This window comes from Centropristis striata, chromosome 8 (genome assembly GCF_030273125.1).
Source record: "Centropristis striata isolate RG_2023a ecotype Rhode Island chromosome 8, C.striata_1.0, whole genome shotgun sequence".
Classification (NCBI taxonomy): Eukaryota; Metazoa; Chordata; class Actinopteri; order Perciformes; family Serranidae; genus Centropristis; species Centropristis striata.
Genome location: NC_081524.1, coordinates 20321184 through 20341912, shown reverse-complemented (window position 1 = coordinate 20341912; position 20729 = coordinate 20321184). Strand labels below are relative to the sequence as shown.

Genomic DNA, 20729 nt, shown 5'->3' with positions numbered 1-20729 from the left:
ATCAATCTACCAGCGTCTGCAAAGCTCACTTCTTAACGTGTGCTTTAATGTAAATGACTAAGCCTCTGACCTTTTGATCGAAGCTATCTGGATGCTGACTTTAGCTTCATGCTGTCTGACAGAAAGTGGTATTGGTCTTCTCATTTAACTCTTGGTACGAAAGTGAATTTCTCAAAATGTCAAACTAAGTTAAATGCAAATTGTTAGCCCATTGTGGGATTAATGAAGGATATATCTTAAATCTTAAATTTTATATGCAGAAGGGCTCCTCTCATTAATTATTTACGATGCAAAAATGCATAAGCAGTATTAAAATGTTGCAGTTGCTCAAGGTTGCTTGTTTATAAGATATAAAGCATTTTCATAAATTGAACTTGAAAGTCTGCAAAATATTTTATAAGCTGCTTATGCGTTTTGCTTTGGCAGGATTTTCATTAAAAACTATTAAAATGATCATGGTGTGATTTGTTTTTTGAGGATCTCTACGAAACAAAGATTCTTTCTTAAATCTGTAGGATAAGAATTACAGGCTGGGACATGACTCTAGCACCATGATACTTAATTCAGGATTAAATTTTGACATATGTTTTGCCTTTGACAAAAACTGTAACTCCTGCTATTTGGATATTGCACTGCTCGATATCATACTTCATTCATTTCCTCTTTTATTGCCATACGTCATTGTCTTACACACTTCAATACCTGCTCTGACAGCTAATCAATCTGCTGAAACAATAAAAGATAAACCACTTTATGGCCTCCCACACATTATAATGAAGCCTCTTTGACACGTCTTCCTCTAATTCTTCCAGCTGTGTCCTGTCGCCAGCTGGACGGGACGCAGGCCGACATCAGCGCGTGTCTGAAATTCGCCAAGGCCATGCCTTCCATCACTCAGCGCTGTCAGCTCCCCTGCCAGGACGACTGCCAGCTGACCAACTGGTCCAAGTTCTCGTCCTGCACAGCTGACTGTGTGGGGGTCCGCACCAGAAAGAGGGCATTGATAGGTGAGAACAGAGAGCAGCACAGCACAAACAATGGGCTGTTGTTTACAGCCCTTTTTCAGACAAGCTTATTTGCTCTGTAGTTAAAGTGTTGGTGAGGTACCAGGCAGTTTAGGGCGTAATGTTTGTGGGCAAAACTCCAAAAGACAAGAAGTTAGGTTAAACACAAGGTCGTAAATCTATGCAGGTAGTTCCGGCACGGTAAATGCTCCAGTGGGATTAAAGCAACAAATCTGTAATAACGCCTCAGCCTCAGTTATCCATCAGGGCATCCCCAGACAGTTGCCCTGTGCATCACAGTCATAAAAGCAAAAATGACGAGAGTGCTGCAGCATTAAGACACCTCAGCAAGAGGTTACTGTGGGGAGAAAGTCAACTTTAAGCTGTGAGAAAGAAGATCTGAAAAGCTTTTATGGTCTGAAATCTTTTGACCCATTCACCCAAGTGTGAAAGAGCAGAGAGGTCATGTAATGCATTTAAACACTCCTTCAAAAAAAAGGCAAAAGAAATCCAGAATCCTACAGCTGTATTTGTAGATGTTGGCCAATTCCCCACATAAAAAAGTTCAAGTTTTAATGTATTCCAGAGTTGTCTGTATCCTCTTCTTAATCTTAGTAATCTTTGCTCAGTCCAAAACAAAACATTTTCCTTAAAGTGGGTAGAGAAGTGAATCATTATGTTAAGCAAAATAAATGTTTTCCTGCTGCCTTTTGGTCACTATGACCTTTACAGGCACATAATAGCATGATTCATAGCAGTTTGCTGCTTAGAGGCAATTAGCAACAACAAGATGTGGTCCGTATGCAGGATTAACTTGTCAAACCTTAACTGGAATTATTTTAATGTGACATGCAAGCTTTGTTTTGCTGATGATCTGTGATTAAGGGGATGTCTGAGTTATAAAATTAAAACACAAAGCTGTTTCTGTGAAAGAGCACTCGGCCTGAAATAAATTCTGCCAGCATAATCTATCATCAGCAACTCCTGTGTCACCCAGCCTCTTTTCAGTGAGTACACTATCCCAAGCTATCCTAAAGGCCTCTAAAGTAGCCTTGAATATCATGAGACCACTTCAGCCTAACAGAGACAGAAATCCACCAACACTAGCAGACATGTGGAGTCACCTCTCTCCAAGCTACCCTGCTCATCTCTCCCTCTCTGATCTCCTTAGGGAGGAGCAAGAAAAAAGACAAGTGCAAGAACACGCAAATGTACCCACTAAGTGAGACCCAGTACTGCCCCTGTGACAAGTACAACGCCCAGCCGGTGGGGAACTGGTCAGACTGCATCCTGCCGGAGGGAGGCAGAGTGGAGAGCATCCTCGGGATGAAGGTCCAGGGAGACATCAAGGAGTGTGGACAGGGCTACCGCTACCAGGCCATGGTGTGCTACGACCAGGACAACAGGCTGGTGGAGACTTTGCGCTGCAACAGTCACGGTGAGTGCATGTGTGTTGCTTTGTCAGAGGGTTGTTTCACCCTAATTACACAAGTAATAGAAATATTTAGCCATGCAGATAGTCTTGGCTTTATTTGGGACATTATCTGTTTTTACCAAACTAAAAAATATTGTTTCCCAGGCTTCTTTTCAGACAGAGATGGCAAAGATTGGAAAACGTGCGTGGCACGTGCATCGTGCACAGTTTGTGCGTGTAACATGGTGTGAGAGATTGTGTTTTCTGCAGAGCACACATAGCAATCCATCAGGCGTGTTCATAAGACTGCTATGACTTTTGGGCCTTGCTGGGTCAAAGCTACTTGCTCTGTGTTTCCTGCGCTGATTCTTTAATATAAAAAGGAACAAAAACAGAATTAACTTCCGTTTTTTTAAATGCCTTTATATTTCAGTAACTTGTGTTATCACTCACCCTTCTCTGGTTCCCCTGGCTGGTTTATGAACAGACACTGACAGTATATTAAACTTTCCTATTATGAGGTACTGTCCTTGATGTTAAAATAGCCTGTTATAGCCTGTCACTTTCCTTCTCTGTCTTAGGCCTTTTATTAACAAACACCTTTGTCTTCTTGGTTTTGATTCAGGTAATGAAAAGTTATTGCATAATTTCCGACACCAGTGACAGCTGTTTTTATTTCTGGGGCTGGTTATTATTTGATTATTTGCTTCTGTATGCACAACATATTTGGGACATACATGCAATGACCAGGCTGCTGAGGTGCAATATCCTATTTACTCTATAACTTAAGCTAACCCTTACAAACAAGCATTTGTTTGCTTCACAGATTTGACTAGGAGAAAATCTTTATACAGGAATTTATTGTGCTACTTTGTCTTGCGATACATTATAGATACACTGCCTGCATATATCAGTATATTTATTAAAACGTACAGGTTCTCTAATGAGCAGCAGTGTTGGGACGGCTGCAAAGATGCCAGTTAGTTAATGTTTAGCGTCTGTAGCACGGAGCTTGAAGTGCTGCTCTAACTCTAAATAATACATAGTACCATAAACAACACATTACTAATATTTGTGTTTTCATGGTGACGGTCCTCTTGCTCTTAGCCAAGCAAATACAGCAACTGTTTGTTTACGATGACATTCTCTTCCAGCTGAGAGTCACTCACAGAGCTCTCAAAAAAGATTCAATCAAAGGATTTAGTACAGTGACGGTCTTTCAGCTCTTTAAATGGAAGTTGAGAGTCACTCACGATGCTCTCTTGCTGATTAACTGCTTGTCCAGATGGGCACTACTTGAAAGACAATTTATCATGGCTAAAAAATGAGCAGTGATTGATTTTCATTGAAACTTCTTTTAACTGAAGAAACAGTCCTAATAACAGCTGTTGACAGTGGATTATGCATAGTTGCAGAGACACTGTTTCTGGATAGAGATGTTAGTGTTGAGTTGACCTCAACAAATAAAACCATGGTGTATCTGCATCACACTTGAGGTCAGTTAGAAAATGTGTACATTTGGATCAACTACTCTTTGACTCTTTGTTTGACCCCCTCAAAGTCTTGAGGTGTAGTACATTATTTTTTCCCTCTGCAGCCTCGACTTCTTGGTTCCAGGTGAGAAATGTACTGTAGCACATTGGAATGTTGCAGATGCAAGCATAACTTTTTGTTCTGTTAAATATTCATCTGAAGTGAAGTATTTTGTTTGTGCACATATGAAAAGCTCCTCCTATGGAGGCTACGACTCATTTCGAATACAGAATTTCACGTAAGTAGGCCTCTCTCTGGCACACTCCTGTCAGAATCATTTGTCTCCTCGTTGTAAGGTCTTATCTTAGATCCAAAATACTTCAAGCAAAGAATCCGGGCTCAGAAACTCGTTGTGAAATTGCTGTGAAATACAATGCGGGAGATGTTCAGATGAATACATCAGTGTTGTGCATATATAAACATGGTTTTAGTCTCCTTGTGTGAGTCACAGATTTAGATATGCGTCAGTTAATCCGGGTGTGGGTGTGACAAGGGCATGTCGCAAGGATGGTGTTGTGTGTGTTGATGTGTGTTTTCTTAGCTGTGTATTTTTACACCTATGTGAATGATCAGAGGTTGTGTGTTTGTGTGTGTGTGTGTGTGTGTGTGTGTGTGTGTGTGTGTGTGTGTGTGCATTCATCTTTGAGCATCAATTCGTTTCAACAAAAGAAATGTTCCTTGAGGTGCACCCAAAAACAAAAACGCATTCTTGAGGCTTGGCGTTAGTGCATGTGGAACTCAAAGATATCATTAAATCTGTCTTTTATCCCTCTCATTCAGTTGCTCTTTTCCTCCGTTCTCCCTGCCACTCCTTCCTTCATTTTCTGTGCCATTCTCTGAATCTCAGCCATCATCACTTCTTATCTTGATAGTGGAGGAGACATGGTCCTTCCACGACTCTGTTGCTGACACAATGCCCTGGGCTATGATGTCGATCAGGCAAACTGTGCCACTGTTATCTCTGTGTTCCACAGACATCAACCATATAAAAAAAGAAGAGGATTATCATTAAAAGTGATCCAAGCTTTGTGGTTTTGCTCACTTTTCAGACTGCCTCGTTCCTCTAAGAGAGGGAGGAAATATTATAAGGGGAGATTACACTGTGTGCCGTTATGAACAGTTCTTAATAAATGACTTCTCTGATTTGAGGTTTGTACAGTTGCTGCAAGTATTAATTTGATGATTGTAAAATGCACAGAATATTATATGCAAAAGGAGTTTTGCATATAATATTAGTCGTCAGCATCACCAGAGATCCCATAACATCATATTATCACAATACTTAATACAATATTATTATTATTGTTGTTTTATTTATTTATTATTGCATATGTTGCAATATGCTGATTGCAATAGTATATATTGCACTACTCAACTGCATATTATGTCCCTAATGGAAAAGTTTGTCAGCATCTCGAAAGATGTCAGTCTGTTCATCTCACTTCAGTTATTTTTATTGCAGCAAAATGGGATTGTCATGCAGAGATACTGACCAAAACTGTCATTAAAACACTGCTGCATGTAACTGGGTTGCTGTTTGTGTTAAAGTCAACATAGTAAAACTTAACTGAATGCATGAAATGTCTGTAAACTACTGAACGGGTATTATTTTCATTTCAACTTGTAAAAACAATTTATGCAGCCTCTTCAGCACATGGGGGATTTGAAAGTAAATTACTGTTAAACTGAAAATAAAATCTAGTTGGCTGAAAAAGCAGTTAATTTTAATAGTAAAAGTACCAACATTTCTATTTGTAATATTAATAATTTAGGTAATAAAACATTGACACTTGGCGTCCATGTATTGATACAATATTCCCATGCAAAATATAGTGTTATGTTATGTATACAGTATATTTTTTTTAACCATATAAATGATTGAGTTTAAACTGGACCACAGGGAGACTAGTCATCATCAGCACAAGAAGCGAGCAACATCCAAATGACAAAGTCCTGATTCCATTAGTTCCCAGCAATAATTGCAGTCAGCCACAAGAAGATCTAATTAGTGTGTTGTCATGTTCAATACAATCAAGGCCAAGAGAGACCGAGGGGGCAGAGTCTCAGGACCAAGGCACAGATATGCCAGCTCAGGACTTAGACTGAAATTATGTTGGCAGACCATTATAATTATAGTCAAAATCAACACAGTAAAGTCACAGGAGAGTTTTATAATCCCATCTCACAAAAATTAATAAAAAATCTAACTACTACCAGCAACATGGTGAAAGCCTGTGGTGCAGTCAGGCAACAACCCCCCCTGCCATCTCTTGTATATGTGTCATTATTCCTATAGTTCTTATATTTATGACTATAAGAGACCCATGATGCTTTGACCTTTACCGTGACTTAATATCACTGGATGGCTCAGGGGGCCTTGGTCTCTTCCTAGCAGGATGCGGTGGAGGAGGAGGGAAAGCAGTCACTCTGGGGAGCCATATAGGGTAAAGCTTAAGGGCAAGCATCTTGCTGAGGACCTGTGAACTTGAGCAGTACTGCAGAGAACAGATTTGCTGGTGCATGACGACCCATATTTGTAATAACAAGGGAAACATACTGATAGCCTGTGCCGTATAAATGAGCTTAAGCTGTTTTGAGTGTTGCAACATGTAGGCAGTGTGCTGTGAAGGTTTGAGGGCTAAAGTCAGTGACTGTTAAGGTTAGTAATGCACTCCGCGGGTCCTTCCAGCCGATGGTGACTCTTACTCATTCCTCTATGCTCCGTGCTAAGCATCGAGCCTGTTATATTCAGAGCAGCCAGGGATTAGGCTGTCCCCGTTGCCTTCAAGATGATTGTGGTGCAGGGGGAGTAACAGGTCAGAAATCAGGCTGTAATGTCGGATGATTCCTGGAGCCAAAAGGTTCATGTAAAAGCTTCTCGGGCCGACCACCCATAGAGTGGATGAAATTTGGTTTCAGAGGCCAGCACTGTGGTGACTCAGCTGGACTTTATTCCCGGCTGGATGGCTTGAAATAAATGGTGGCTGCATCTACCATCGGGGCGTCCTCAGAGGGCACCCAGGGGCCCAGCATGCCAGTGGATCCTTGCAAGTGCAAAAAGCGAGTAAAAGATATTTGGGGAAAGTCCCATTATTATCTGCTGTGGGGTACAAACATCAATCCAGCATTGTATAACCTCATGTGCATTACCATTGGTTCTGCATTAAAAAAAAGCATATTTTCTCATTGTGAATTGTTTAATATAGATTTGACGAAAAGCATGTCAAATTTATTAGTTATTTAACATCAACATTTTCCTCTCCTTCCCCTAGCTTTATAGCAGTGTTTTCTCTTTTGGACAACTTAGGTACATTTGTTTGGTTGGGCGTTTGGGGATACTCCCAAAAGAAAATGTTATGTTTCCCAATTAAAAATATGCAATTTCACACAATTTTGGACCGTTATAATTACCATATATGCGACAAAAATTTGATAAACCCACACCAGATAATTAACAAAAAACACCCAGGACAAAACTTGCTAATGAAGTCCACAGGGGACCAACTACAACTATTAGATCTGGGAAAAGTTATTTTGATAGTTTTGATGCTCTCCACATTGATTTTACATTCATTGGGTTTAGGGTCTGCACCTAAACCTTATAATAGTAGGGAAAATATTGTATAGTACACACATGAATGTTTATACTGATGGTGAGAAATGCATATTAGTGTAATAAACTGCAATGTAAGATAAGATGAGATCAGACAAGCCTTCATTGAGCCCCAGAGGTAGATTGTCTTACTTAAACGAGCCATGTCTAAAGAAAACAAACATTTACAATCTTATTTGTCCAAATAGCTTCTACCAAACTGAAAACTCTGGAACATGATTGAGTTAGAAAGTTTCTGGCAGAGATTCCAAGTAGTTATGGAGCTTCAGGGATTCAGAAAAAGGGATCTTTGTGCAGGTGATCAATCTTCTGCTCTTTTATCTGTGCAATATTATGTGTTTGTGTTCTATTCCGGCGCCAACTTATCAATTACAGGAATTTTAAAATCTCAAATTTGTGCCAACATGCTAGGAATGCCAGTAGGTTCCTGCATGTGCAAAGACAAAATAACAACAGAGCATTGCCGTGCTGAGCATAATTGTAAAGTATGGTTTAAGCAAACAGTTTGTGTTTATGTTTGCTTATGTTATAAGCAAAAGGCTGATTATGGCTGTTGGTAGAAAGCTGGTCTACTTCCAGAGATATTTCAATGTGTCTACCAATTATCAGTGGGAGCTTCGAGAGCTGGCTGGGCAGTGGGATTGTTAACATTTCAGGTGAAGTTGAGCAGTCAGCAGTTACAAGTGCTTTGGGAATTAGAGCAGGAGCTTGTGCCAGGTTACAAGTTGACTTCTAAAGGTAAAAAGGAGTGATCTCCGTCCTGGACTGAACCCAAAACCTCCCTGAGAGCTTGGCAAGACACCTAACAAGTTTATATCAGTTGAACTACAAGTGAACCTCAGGCTGAGGTGCTGCAGCATTTGCACTGTGATTGAACTCAAAGTGACGGTGTCAGTGATTTACATGACTAGACCCGACTTTAAGGCTTACAGTGGGAGGGTCAAAGGTTATGAAGCTTATTTCAGAGGTCATGCTGAAGTCAGCAAGGTGTTTGTGTGGAGATGTTGATCTGGACTCAGGGGCAACAGAGTGGAAGGGGGTCAGGCAGGAGTGTGTGTGTGTGTGTGTGTGTGTGTGTGTGTGTGTGTGTGTGTGTGAATGTGATCTGTATGTCACTGCACATTTAGTTGGTGCCAGGACTCCAGTCCTGACTGGATTAAACCGACTTTTATTTTTTAATCATATTAGCTTTAAGGAGTCGGTTTTGGGTCAACAGTAGACGGCAAGATCACACTTCAACTGTCCTCTTCAGCTGAAACAAGTTTTAACTCTGTTTTTAAGCTCCAACCATCCATCCTTCTGAAGTGTTTCTGAGCAAGAGGCTTCCACCTTTGTTACTAGTCGTCTGCAGCTCTGCTCAAGGAGGGTGGCAGCAAAGTAAAACCAAAAGACTCATACGAGGTTATTTTAACTGGTGCAGTGCCTGTTAAAAATGTACTAGTTCAGAATGGACCTCCGGTTTTGCTGCATGCATGGAGTGAACTGTGCTCAGCAGGAGTAACAGCTAATAAGGGGTCTCCTCTCAAGAAACTCCTTGTCTCTCAAGTCTTTCTCTCTTCACCTGTTTTTAAATGTACTGTAGTGAGTGACCAAGAGCGAGTTGTACCCAGCAGGCTGTTCAGTGGTGTAGCAGTAAATCAGAATCCAGAGCAGCAGTCTTTGGGGCTGCAGTTCCATGATTGGCCACTGGAGGCTGGCTCCAAAAACAAGTCAATCCTTACTGATTCTCTTGTGAAAACAGAGAATTAATGAGAACATTAACAGCAGAAATAAAGGCCATGTTTACCAAATCCATGATTTGATTGGACTTTTGATTTTAACGTCAAGATTCAGTAATATTTCTTTTTTCATAAACAGCTATGCTATTGTTATTCTAATATATAAATCTTGATTTGTTAAAATAAGCGTGTTTACATCAGAGTTTTTAAAAAATGGTTCTGGTCTCTTCAGCTAATTTCACCAGGGGCAATTTTTTTATAACTCAAATACTGAAATGAAATTCAGGTTTAAAGTTATACATTATTAAGGGGATGGCTGCTTTGAGTTACAGGTGGATGCAGCTGCATTCAGCCCACCTCATCTCTATCTCTTTGCCCATTTTTGAAATAGCGGGGAAATTCGGAGGAGCCAGGCTATTCCAATAGCCACTTAGAGCTTCATTTTGGCTTTTCAGAGACCTATGGGTGACATCACGGATATAATGTCCATATTTTGCGCAGTCTATGATCTCGATACACTACAGTGTGTACGTCTGGCAGTAGTACCACACTATTAATAAATTTGTCACTGCACTTCCTTGGGTCCTCAAACAATATACCCTCCAAATGTGAAGCTTATCAGATGAAAGGTGGTCGAGAAAATCAAAGGTTGGACTGACAGAGACTCCTTCCATTGATTTTGATTGTAAGAGGACTCAGGTTTGTTTGGTTTTGATCTCCAGATTGATAGGGTTAGTCTTGTGCACACATTTTCCTCACTGGCAAACCCTCAGCCATCCTAAGTAATGCCAAGGCTGCATTCAAACCAACATTTGCACTGCATCAAAAATCGAAAAATGCCTCCCTGTTGGTTTCAGTCAGACGACTGCAAGGCACTCAGGGTCATCCGGCAAAAACATTGAAACTAGCTCAACTTTTGCTGCAATACAGAGTGCACATTCCTGATAGATTTCTCTGCAACATAAACAGCATAATTCTACTGTTTTCCCCGCAGTCATCAAGGATAAAGTGATATCTGTTGTGATAACTTTCCAAAGCTGTAAGATCCTGCCTCTGTATTGTGGTGCAGTGTCTAGGTGTCTGATAAGCAGTTGAAATGTGTAGGTGTGTTACTCTAACTGGACTTTCTGAATTGTTTTTCATCTTCCCAACAATACCTTTAGCTAACACACCCACGCCAGCACAGCTGAATGTATATTTTTTCTTTCTGTAAGCATTTATTTTAATGCACTGCTATTTTCCATCTGAACATCGCCTGACACGGCTGGTCTTTCAGACTGAGAAGTCAGATCAGTTTCTGAACAAAGACTATTTATAACCACCACTCTCCTCTTTAGTTATCCTCAGTTTTATCCAGTTTTATAGGATCTTCATAATTATGAAGAAGGTGCTACAGAAGAACATATGTGCTCAGCAAGATGTCTCCAAGGTTAGAAATGTGAGATATTACCCACAAATACTTGGACAAAGTTGATTGACTGACTGACCTCTGTGGGACTCCTCTGAAACTTCTTATCTAAAACCGTGGGAAGTTTGTTTTCAGCAAAGCCGTCAGTCAATGTAGCACCATATATGTCTCTCACTGAAGAGCAAAGCAGCTCACATCAGAAAGAGGAAGTGGTTAGGTACCCAGTGAGACACTCCACTTTCCCGGCTCATTCACCTCATCGATTTTCTTAATCAAAGGCTAAACTGATTTACAGCCCAGTGCTGTAACATAAGCCTAAAGAAATGTATTCAGTTATGTCTACGAAACAGAGAGCAGAGCAATGGGGGAGAAATGATAGGAAAATAAATGTTGTTAAGGTCACAGACTAAAGTTCAGAGTGATAATATCTTTTAGACATATTTGACTGAACCTTGGCCTGTGTTCACTGGCGAAAACAGAAAAATCAAAGCCCGGAGATGGTGATAGAGCCAGAGAAACACAAGTAACAAGCAAAGTGAGATTCTTAAAACCAACCCCGTTGACTGTGTCATGACCCTGTGAGCTGAGGAAAAATAGATTAAAATAATGAAGCTTACTGTCAGGCCCAAACACCACTTTGGTAGACTTTTTAGACTTTTATATAACAGCCTTTGAATGTGGAACCTGTTTTCATTCCGCTGGGCCAAAAATCAATAACTGCATTTAGATTAGTTTGTGAAGTATCGGTTGATAGTTTGCTCTTACAGCGGGGTATTTTCCCCATCTAGCATTTACAGAGTTCTTGAACTTTGATGCTCGTTTGTTAGATCGAAAAGGAAAACTAACCTTTGGGAATTAGAACGAATGTAGTTTCATACTAGATAATAAAAACAAAAATCTTCTCAGGGATTCAATAACCTGCAGAGACGATTTTTCTCTAAAACAGTCATAAGCTGGACCTGAGACCCTGCTGGGGGGACACAGAGAGAATGTTGGTTTTATTTCAAAGCTAATTCCTTCTGAATCAATTTTCTTGTGAATGTGTTTTCCCTTTGAAATAATTAATAGCAGACTGCAAGTTATAATTCATTGAAACTGACTGAAAAGTAGGGAATAATTCTTTCCTTTCAGTTTTTCTTTTGATGCACGAATAATTATCCCTTTCATTTAACAGGCTGCAAGCTAAAAAACCATGAGAACATAAGAACCAGAAGTATAATGACTAGTTTGATTCCTGCGAAACACCTCCTTTTCTTTGTCTTTCCTCCAGGCTACATTGAGGAGGCGTGCATCATCCCCTGTCCCTCGGACTGTAAACTCAGCGAGTGGTCCAACTGGTCACGCTGCAGCAAGTCCTGCGGCAGCGGGGTCAAAGTTCGCTCCAAGTGGCTTCGAGAGAAACCTTACAACGGTGGCCGGCCGTGTCCCAAACTGGACCACATCAACCAGGTACAGACACTGAAGCAGGAGCCCAGTTTTCAAGTTAGAATAAAGCCTGATTTCCACCGGGCGCGTTACTGCAGCGCCACGTCAGCGTCGCGTATGCCGTTGCAAATAGGTAACACTCTAATCAATGAGAGCATTTCCACCGGGCGCATAGCGTAACGTTACAGCAGCGTCACGTCAGCGTCTCTACGCGAGCATTAGGTAGGACTTCTATTTCTCGGCGAGACGCTGCCAAATCGCGTGAATCTCAACAGAGCAGATCGCACCAGACAGGAAGTCCGACTCAGAATCAGCGTAAAACACTTCCGACCCTTTCAAAATAAAACACAATACGCAGTTCATGCAGCCTAAAACTACTTCACATCAACATTATGTTACGACAAGAGACTGATTGTTGAAGTGGAACATCATACAATCATTTATGACATAACATATTGTTTTTATAAGGATAGATGGTCAGATCAACATATCTTTCACCTCAGAGAAGCAAAGTAAGTTGGTTTTTGTTGTTGTTGTTTACTTTATACACACAGTTTATCCATAGACTGTATAAATAGAGTTTAAAGTTTATCACGGGATCTTGCGGTCTCCCGTATGGTCAGGATTATCGCGTGAACTCGTTATCTCGCGTGTATACGGCCGGCTCGCTAAGCTGACGTGCTGCTGCTGTAACGCGCCCGGTGGAAATCCCCAGTAAGAGATGCACTGATTGATCGACTGGTAACCGGAATCAGCTGATTTTTAGATGGATATGTAATTATTATTATTATACAAAGATCCGCCGATCAGTCTCAGAGCTGCTCTTCTGATCTACAGCTGATGTTGCACGTACAGCAACACGGAAAGCAACTGACTATTGTTACAGACACACACACACACACACACACACATACACACACACACACACACACACACACACAGTGTTGCCAACATGGTGATTATCTCTTTAGATTTAGGGACGTTTCAGATCATCTTAACAGCTTAATTTCTTAAAAATCAACTCGCAGCAAATTCAGCAAATTATTCAGACCATCAGGAAAATTCGAGCAACATATAAAAAATGTATAAATAAATAAATAAACGGTGGTCTAGTGGTTAGCACTCTCACCTCACAGCAAGAGGGTCTTGCAGCTCTTCTGTGTGGAGTTTGCATGTTCCCCCCGTGTCAGCGTGGGTTCTCACCGGGTACTCCGGCTTCCTCCCACAGTCCAAAAACATGCACTTAGGTTTAATTGGTGACTCTAAATTGCCCATAGGAGTGAATGAGAGCGTGATTGTCTGTCTCTATGTGTTAGTCCTGTGATAGTCTGGGACCTGTCCAGGGTGTACCCCGCCTCTCGCCCAATGTCAGCTGGGATAGGCTCCAGCCCCCTGTGACCCAAGTGCAGATAAGCGGAGAAAGATAATGAATAATGAATGAATATTAGGGGTGTGCCATGTCGTATCGTTCATGATTATACCGGTATATTTATTTTATGGGTAAAAAAAATGCATATCATGATATTGGCAACATTCCTACTTCTTTACGTAGTGGCATAAGGATTTCCTATTAATTAACTAGACTGTGGCGGCCCACTATAGTCTCATGTGCTGCGCTAACATCACATTTCAAGCTACTGAAAGTATATCTACACTATTCATAACATAAAGTTATTTTGCGTTTTGTCTCTGCTCAGCAGAGTGTCTGTCACATGACAGTCAGTCAAACCCCCGACCCACATCTCTGTCCTCCTCCGAGACATGCGCGCACATTCACACACACATGCACTGAATACACCAAGCTGCCCTACCACTGTGCTTCAAAACAAGCACCTACCTGTCTGTAATGTATCAGTCCCGTCCCCATGCTCTCTCTGTGTGCGTCTGCATGCACGCTACCTGAACTAAATACTATCAACCTGTCCGGGTTCGTCAGAGATCCAAACACATTGTTGCATTATGCCGTTCGTTAGCCGCGAGCTAACATTAGCTAACAATAAAAGTTGTTTTAATCACAAAAAGCTACTATTACTTCCTGTCGCTATACAAATGCAGCTTTCAAAATAAGAGCACAGAATCCACCACAGAAATTAAAAGAAGACTGTCAAAACCCTTATTCTCCTTTACAATAATAATTAAAATAGGCAATGATTATGATCAGTCTACATGATGGAATAGTGGCATTAGAATGTGTGAGAGGCACCAAATTTGGGCTTTTATGAAAAAAAATTGACCAGGGGGAATGCCCCCGGACCCTCCTAGCTAGCTATTTTTCAACACTGTCTGGATGCCGTGTTGACTGTGAAAAATGTTATCTGAGGTGTTTGCTCACATTTAGCTCTCAAAGTGGACGAAATTGATCACATTGTACTATAAAATGTACAAATTTTTGTACCAGGGGGGCGCCACAAACCCCCTAGATGGTTATTTTTTTTATTATTTGTTAATACTCAAGAGTCGAGTATTTTTTTTGTACTTGGCAACTGTTTGAGATTTGCAATTTACACTACATTTAGATTTATGATTGATTTTTATTTTGTTGTACAATTTTTATTCATTTATACAGACTAAAACATTATTTTCTATATATTTTTTCGTATTTTTGAATATCTTCAAGAATATCGTTATCGCAAAAATACTCTGAAATATTGCGATAATCTTTTAGGGCCATATCGCCCATCCCTAATGAATATAAAAAATTCACTCAAGCTGCACAATCAACCAAAACTTCTTCCAAATTGCAATATGCTACTAGTGCAATATCCAAATTGTTGGAGGATTTGAAAAGGTGAAATATCAAATCAAATCAAATCAATTTTATTTATATAGCCCAAAATCACAAATCACAGATTTGCCTCAAAGGGCTTCACAGACTGTACATGGTACCACACCCTCTGTCCTTAGACCCTCACATCGGCCAGGGAAAAACTCCTTTAAAAAACCCTTTTAATATGGGGCAAATTATTATTTTGAATTGAGTGTGGTGCTGCTACAAATCATTTTATCATGAATATATTTTTCAATGAAGATGAGACTAAAGATGAAACATTCTGTTTATTGCCACAATCACAATATCGGTTAAAAATATTGGCAATTGCATTTTTTCTGAAATGTGCAGCCCTAAAATGCATTTCATTAAAATTCATTAGCACACATCTTTACATTCTTGTAAGAATATACGTTTGTATGAATAAATAGATAAATACATTGCTTAAGATAGTGCTACATTGTTGATGATATAGATCTGCAGGGCTTTTTTTAAAACATGTGGGAGAAATTTTTGTACAAAAAAAGTGTCTTTTTACATTGAGATCTGTTTAAGTGAGAGTCAAAGAATGTCCTGTTGCCCTGCGCAGTTTTTGAGAAAATGGAAAAGTTATTAAATAGTCGTCAGTGTTTATTATGAACATACTATTCAATTTTCCATTAATGACAAGTTAAAAAAGTGTTTTTTGTATGCTGTCATTGATATGTCTTAGAAAAAAAGAAAAAAGAGTTCTCAGACCTTTGAATCGGCTGAGAAAATCGTAGTTGGTGCATCTCTGTTTTGATTTGGTGGCTGAGCAGGAGATCGAGATGAAAAAAAAAACCTTAAAAGAAGAAGCAGTTTTTTCTGCTCAGCATTGAATATTTCTGCTACATTATATTTATACATATTACAAGTGCAATACACATTATACATATTCAACACTGGAGAGAGAGAGAGAGGGGAAGAAAGAAATTAATTATTAATGAATAATAAGCTTGGGTCTGCAGAGTTTTCCTTTACCTTCCCCTCATTATTGCTGCACTCATTTTTTGCTGAGCAGTAACAGTGCAAAAAAAGCAACGGGTACTATAAATGGATCCCATCCACCATATTAATGCCCAACGGGTGCCAGTTGATTCCTTAAGGTTTCCATGATTTGCAAAAATGAAATGCTTTCCAGGCCCGTGAGTATCAGCAGATGCAGATTAAGGTTGTGTCGATCTACGCCAGGCAGAGTGTGTGTGTGTGTGTGTGTGTGTGTGTGTGTGTGTGTGTGTGTGTGTGTATGTGTATGTGTGTGTTCCTGCTAAATTCACACAGGTATTTATGCCAAAGGCTTTTCTGATTATGTCCTCTCGAATGTTACATTAATCATAGGTTCTGCACTATATGAACAGTTGGCATGTGCTCATTAATCCGTCTGTCTCTTTTTAATCCACCCCAATGCTCGCCGGATATGACTCACCGCTACAGGCCCAGGTAAGAGCTGCTTTCTTCAGCTATTTGTAAATGCAGTTGCAGATGTTAAGTGTCACTGATGTCAGTGGGTCACTGACGGATAGATGTAAACAGTCACTATATCCTCAGTGTAAGTAAACAAGGTACTATCAGATCAGAGTTTTATTTATACAGACATTTCTCTGAGGCAGAGCTGCTCTGAGGGCAGAAATAATCTCGTTGGCTGAGTTAAACCTCTGAGAGCTGAGCCAAAGAATCACTGTGTATTAGGCAAAACTTAACTGACAAACTTACAGGGCTAAGAGGACATATTTTTAGAAGTATAGATTATAGAGGCCACTTTTTTGGTCACAAGTATGATGATTATAATCATGAGTTGGCTCAACACAGAAGTAAAACTACCAATCTGCCACCTCTGACCTGCTGCCATGTACTTATAATCATATCAAGAACATGTTGAGGACATTTATAAGGTTATTTTATCCACAGGTGTACGAGGTGGTGCCGTGTCAGAGCGACTGTAATCAGTATGTGTGGGTGGCCGAGCCGTGGAGCGTGTGGAAAGTCAGCAACGTGGACCTGAAAGAGAACTGTGGAGAAGGCGTGCAGACCAGGAAAGTCAGGTATATATCAAGCTGTCCATTTTAATATCTTTATTTATTGTTTATGTGTATTAGTCGATACATAACTATTGTGGAGTACAGTAGTGGAAAAAGTATTCAAATCCCTCACTTCAGTGAGTACTAATACCACGTGCAGAGTAAAAGTCCTGCATTCTTACTTAAGTTAAAGTACAGGATGATCAGCATCAAAATGTACTTAAAGTATCAAAAGTAAAAGTACTCGTTATGCCGAATGGCCCCACTGAGATTGATGTATATATTCCAAATGTATTATTGTATTATTATTATTATTGATGGATTTATGTAAGCAGCATTTTACTGTTGTCCAGGTAGGGTTCATTTTAACTACTTAATATGCTGTTATGTGGTTTGACAAAAATGCTAAATCGTTTTTATTAATCGTTTGTTTGTGATGTTAAATCTTGATCTGATAAGTAACTAAATCTGGCAGCTTAATGTAGTGGAGTAAAAAGAACAGTATTTGTCTCTAAAATGTATTTGAAGTATAAAGTTACAGAAAATGGAAATACTCAAGTAAAGTACAAAAACCTCAAAATTGCACCTAAGTACAGTACTTGAGTAAATTTACTTTCCAACATCGGAGCTGTTTATTAGCATTTAAATTGTTGGCCGTTAATTGGTCAATCAACAGGAAATTGGTCAACACAAATGTTGTTAATCATTGAATTACTCCAGTTTTAACCAAAATGCCCCAAAAATGTGTCTGTTAATGAAAAAAATTTGTTTTTTTTTCTTTAAGTTGAGGTTGATGTTGATTTGTCAAAACAAGCAACTTGAAAAATTTGGCTTTTAGGAATATGTGAGGAGCTCTGTGTTTTCTAAGAATGTTTTTATAGAGAAAAATCAAACAAACAAACATGCAAACGATCCAGGCTAACGTGTCTAACATGGTTCAGCTTCCAGTCAACAACCCATACTCTGCCAAATTGTTTTTGGGTGCAACTCAAACTTTTGGATTTATTTTTCTGCACATGCCAAGACATAAGCTGTAATTAGACTATATTAGACTCATAAGACTGTAATTAGATGGTTTTGGGCCATTCACACCCTGGTCCTGTCACAACACTAGATTAAAAACACATACAAGTAATGAAACACAGGGACATCACAAGATATCAACATCCATACCCCTTGCAATCATCCAGTCTCATCAATTTTGGCGTTCATGCTATTTGTTAAACAGACTTGGTGCTAAATTTTGACCTTTTTAAAAAAAATGATATAAATGGTCAAAAATCCCTCCAAATTACCACATTTATTCACCAAGATGTTTAGGGACACCAGAGAAAAATGCATGCTGTGATTTGGTTTGGAGATTTATGCAAGATTTGCACTTTTCAGCAGTTAAATTGTGAGCGTATCTGTCCCCCCTTATTGTCAGTATACCTTGGAAATTCATATCCAATGAATGCAAGACTGTTTATGGATCCCAGTATGCAGAAATATTCACTATATTATGCCACCAATATCTTCTCTGTTGCTGAGTCTGCTACAGACTCTGAAAGAAACTTTGGATTAAAAACACATACAAGTAATGAAACACTGGAACATCACAAGATACAGTATCAACACCCATACCCCCTGTAATGATCCAGTCTGGTGGCTCTTTTATTACAGTCGGTGGTTCAGTGGTTAGCTCGCTGATGCACAAAAAATGACCTCAGTTAACTCTCGGCTCTTTAGAGAGCTGACATTATCAGTGAGAATAGTGGCCGTCTCGCCTCTGAATCTTGTCTGCTGGAGGATAATAAGCTGTAATTTGGGAGAGGGAAATTCTTCTGTGGCTGAGGTATTTGAGGAACCCCAAGATTCAATTAAAAATAAAAACTAAACATGCAGCATAGTAACTTTTTGTACTGTATCTGTGTATATGCTGTATTAATTTAATAATTTGCCTCTGTTAGATCCCTTTATTTTGGTCGTTTTTGTACTTTTAATTCTGCCTGTATATACCACTTTAGAAAATGTTTACCATGCCATGTTGGTAGTTGTTTTTTTTTCAGCACAACCTCCACTGTATGACGTGATAATAGTTTTTTTTTTTTTACTTTGACTCACTGGATCAACAGTTTGAACCCCAAAATCCATAAAATTATAATTTGAAAGTATGTTTTTTTTTAACATTAAAAATCAATCATGCTCAATGAATAAGGTTACAAATATAACATATACAAGTTAAAATGAGGATAACATCTTGTTATATATTTTAATACTAAATATATTTGACCGTATCTCTAGTTTTACTTGCCCTGTCATCATCAAACAAAAACTGGCATGGAGTTTTAAGCCGGTACTTTAGAGGGAAGGTGGTGGCAAGGCTCGACGTTGCTCTGTTTTTACATTATTACGTCATGAATAAGTAATCGGATTTGATCATGCTGGCACGATATGTGACTCTAGAGGGTTAAAGGATAAAATGAAAGCAAAAAGGAGGGGGCAGTTTACTTTCAGGTGTTTAATTCAGTCAGTTCGTGTTCAGCTTGCTGCTGTCTGTGGTTACAGTGCTGTGCTGTGTGTTTGTGTTTTTGTGTCCAAACACATCAGATGTTTTCATAAAAATCTCCCTTACGCTGAGGGACAGAAACACATCCATGTCTAGTTAAAGCATTGTGTTTGACTCTTTTGTTCTCTGAAGCTAAAAAAGGGGTCAATTTTGCCCCCCAATCCCCCAGGTGCATGCTCAACACTATAGACGGGCCGTCGGAGTCTGTGGAGGACTACCTGTGTGACCCGGAGGAGATGCCCCTGGGGGCCAGGGAGAGCCGGCTGCCCTGCCCAGAGGACTGCGTTCTCAACGACTGGGGCCCATGGAGCCGCTGCAGCCTGGTGAGACCCGAACTCAGATCAGAGAGCAGCAGCTCAGCTGTCTGGCACAGATATGGAAACGTCAGACTTCTGTGAAACCCACTGAGATTTATCTTGATATCTTTTTCTTGTCAGAAATATTTTCTCAGAGGCTCAAGGAATTTCAAAGCGTAGCTGCACTGTATCATTTTGAGCAGCGTGTGAATCTTTGTCAACAGGTTATTTCTTGTCCACCAAGGAGAAATAAAAGAGATATATGAACTGGGAAGCAGGAGAAAAATGGCTTCTATATCACCTATATTACATTGTAGTCACTGTGCATTCAGGAGGGAAGGACGATGATTTATGATCAAGACCAAGAACTCCTGAGCAGGTTTCCAAATTTACATCTTTTTGAAACGCAACCCTCTCTTCATCCACCGTGATAAAGTGGCAAACTTAAAGCTGGCTAAAATATTACCCCGAGCTTGTGATCATCATTTGGCAGACAACCATAAGCAGTAAAAGAAAGTGGTTATATTTTCAGAAAAATATTGATATATGATGCGATTATTTCGTAAGAGACTCAGGAATTTAGTTCATAAACATTCATTTTGCCCTAAAGGTTGACGGTAAAATGAGTAGAACATGAGGATTCATCCCTCTAAATCATGATCTGAGAGTAATTTTCCAACTCGCTGTTAAATATGAAGACTTTTTAAATTGAGTTTTGTAAAGAGACACCGACCCCTGATTTAATCACAGCAGCAATCACACACCTACAGGCTGCAGCACGTACGTAATCTTCCAACTCGCTTTTGCAAAAACATGTAAAAGTGTCAGAACATCCTGTACAGCTCCCCTCCGCCCTCTGACACCTCTGATTCTTGGTGAAAAAGCCATTTTAACTGCTCTGGCTTCACCTGCTGTTCTCACAGCAGCACCCTGGCCATTGTTAATCACGCCCCATTCTCTCCCA

At 39.8% G+C, this 20729-nt stretch overlaps 1 protein-coding gene across 1 annotated transcript in view; it reads left to right on the top strand.

Moving 5' to 3' along the window:
- Nucleotides 1-20729, top strand: part of thsd7ab (thrombospondin, type I, domain containing 7Ab) — a 202523-nt gene that overhangs the window by 135826 nt on the left and 45968 nt on the right. Inside the window, exons 13-18 of the mRNA XM_059338271.1 lie at nt 813-1007; nt 2176-2442; nt 11961-12139; nt 16338-16343; nt 16812-16945; nt 19639-19792. Coding sequence (XP_059194254.1) covers nt 813-1007; nt 2176-2442; nt 11961-12139; nt 16338-16343; nt 16812-16945; nt 19639-19792 — 935 coding nt within the window. The remainder of the gene's footprint in view (nt 1-812; nt 1008-2175; nt 2443-11960; nt 12140-16337; nt 16344-16811; nt 16946-19638; nt 19793-20729) is intronic.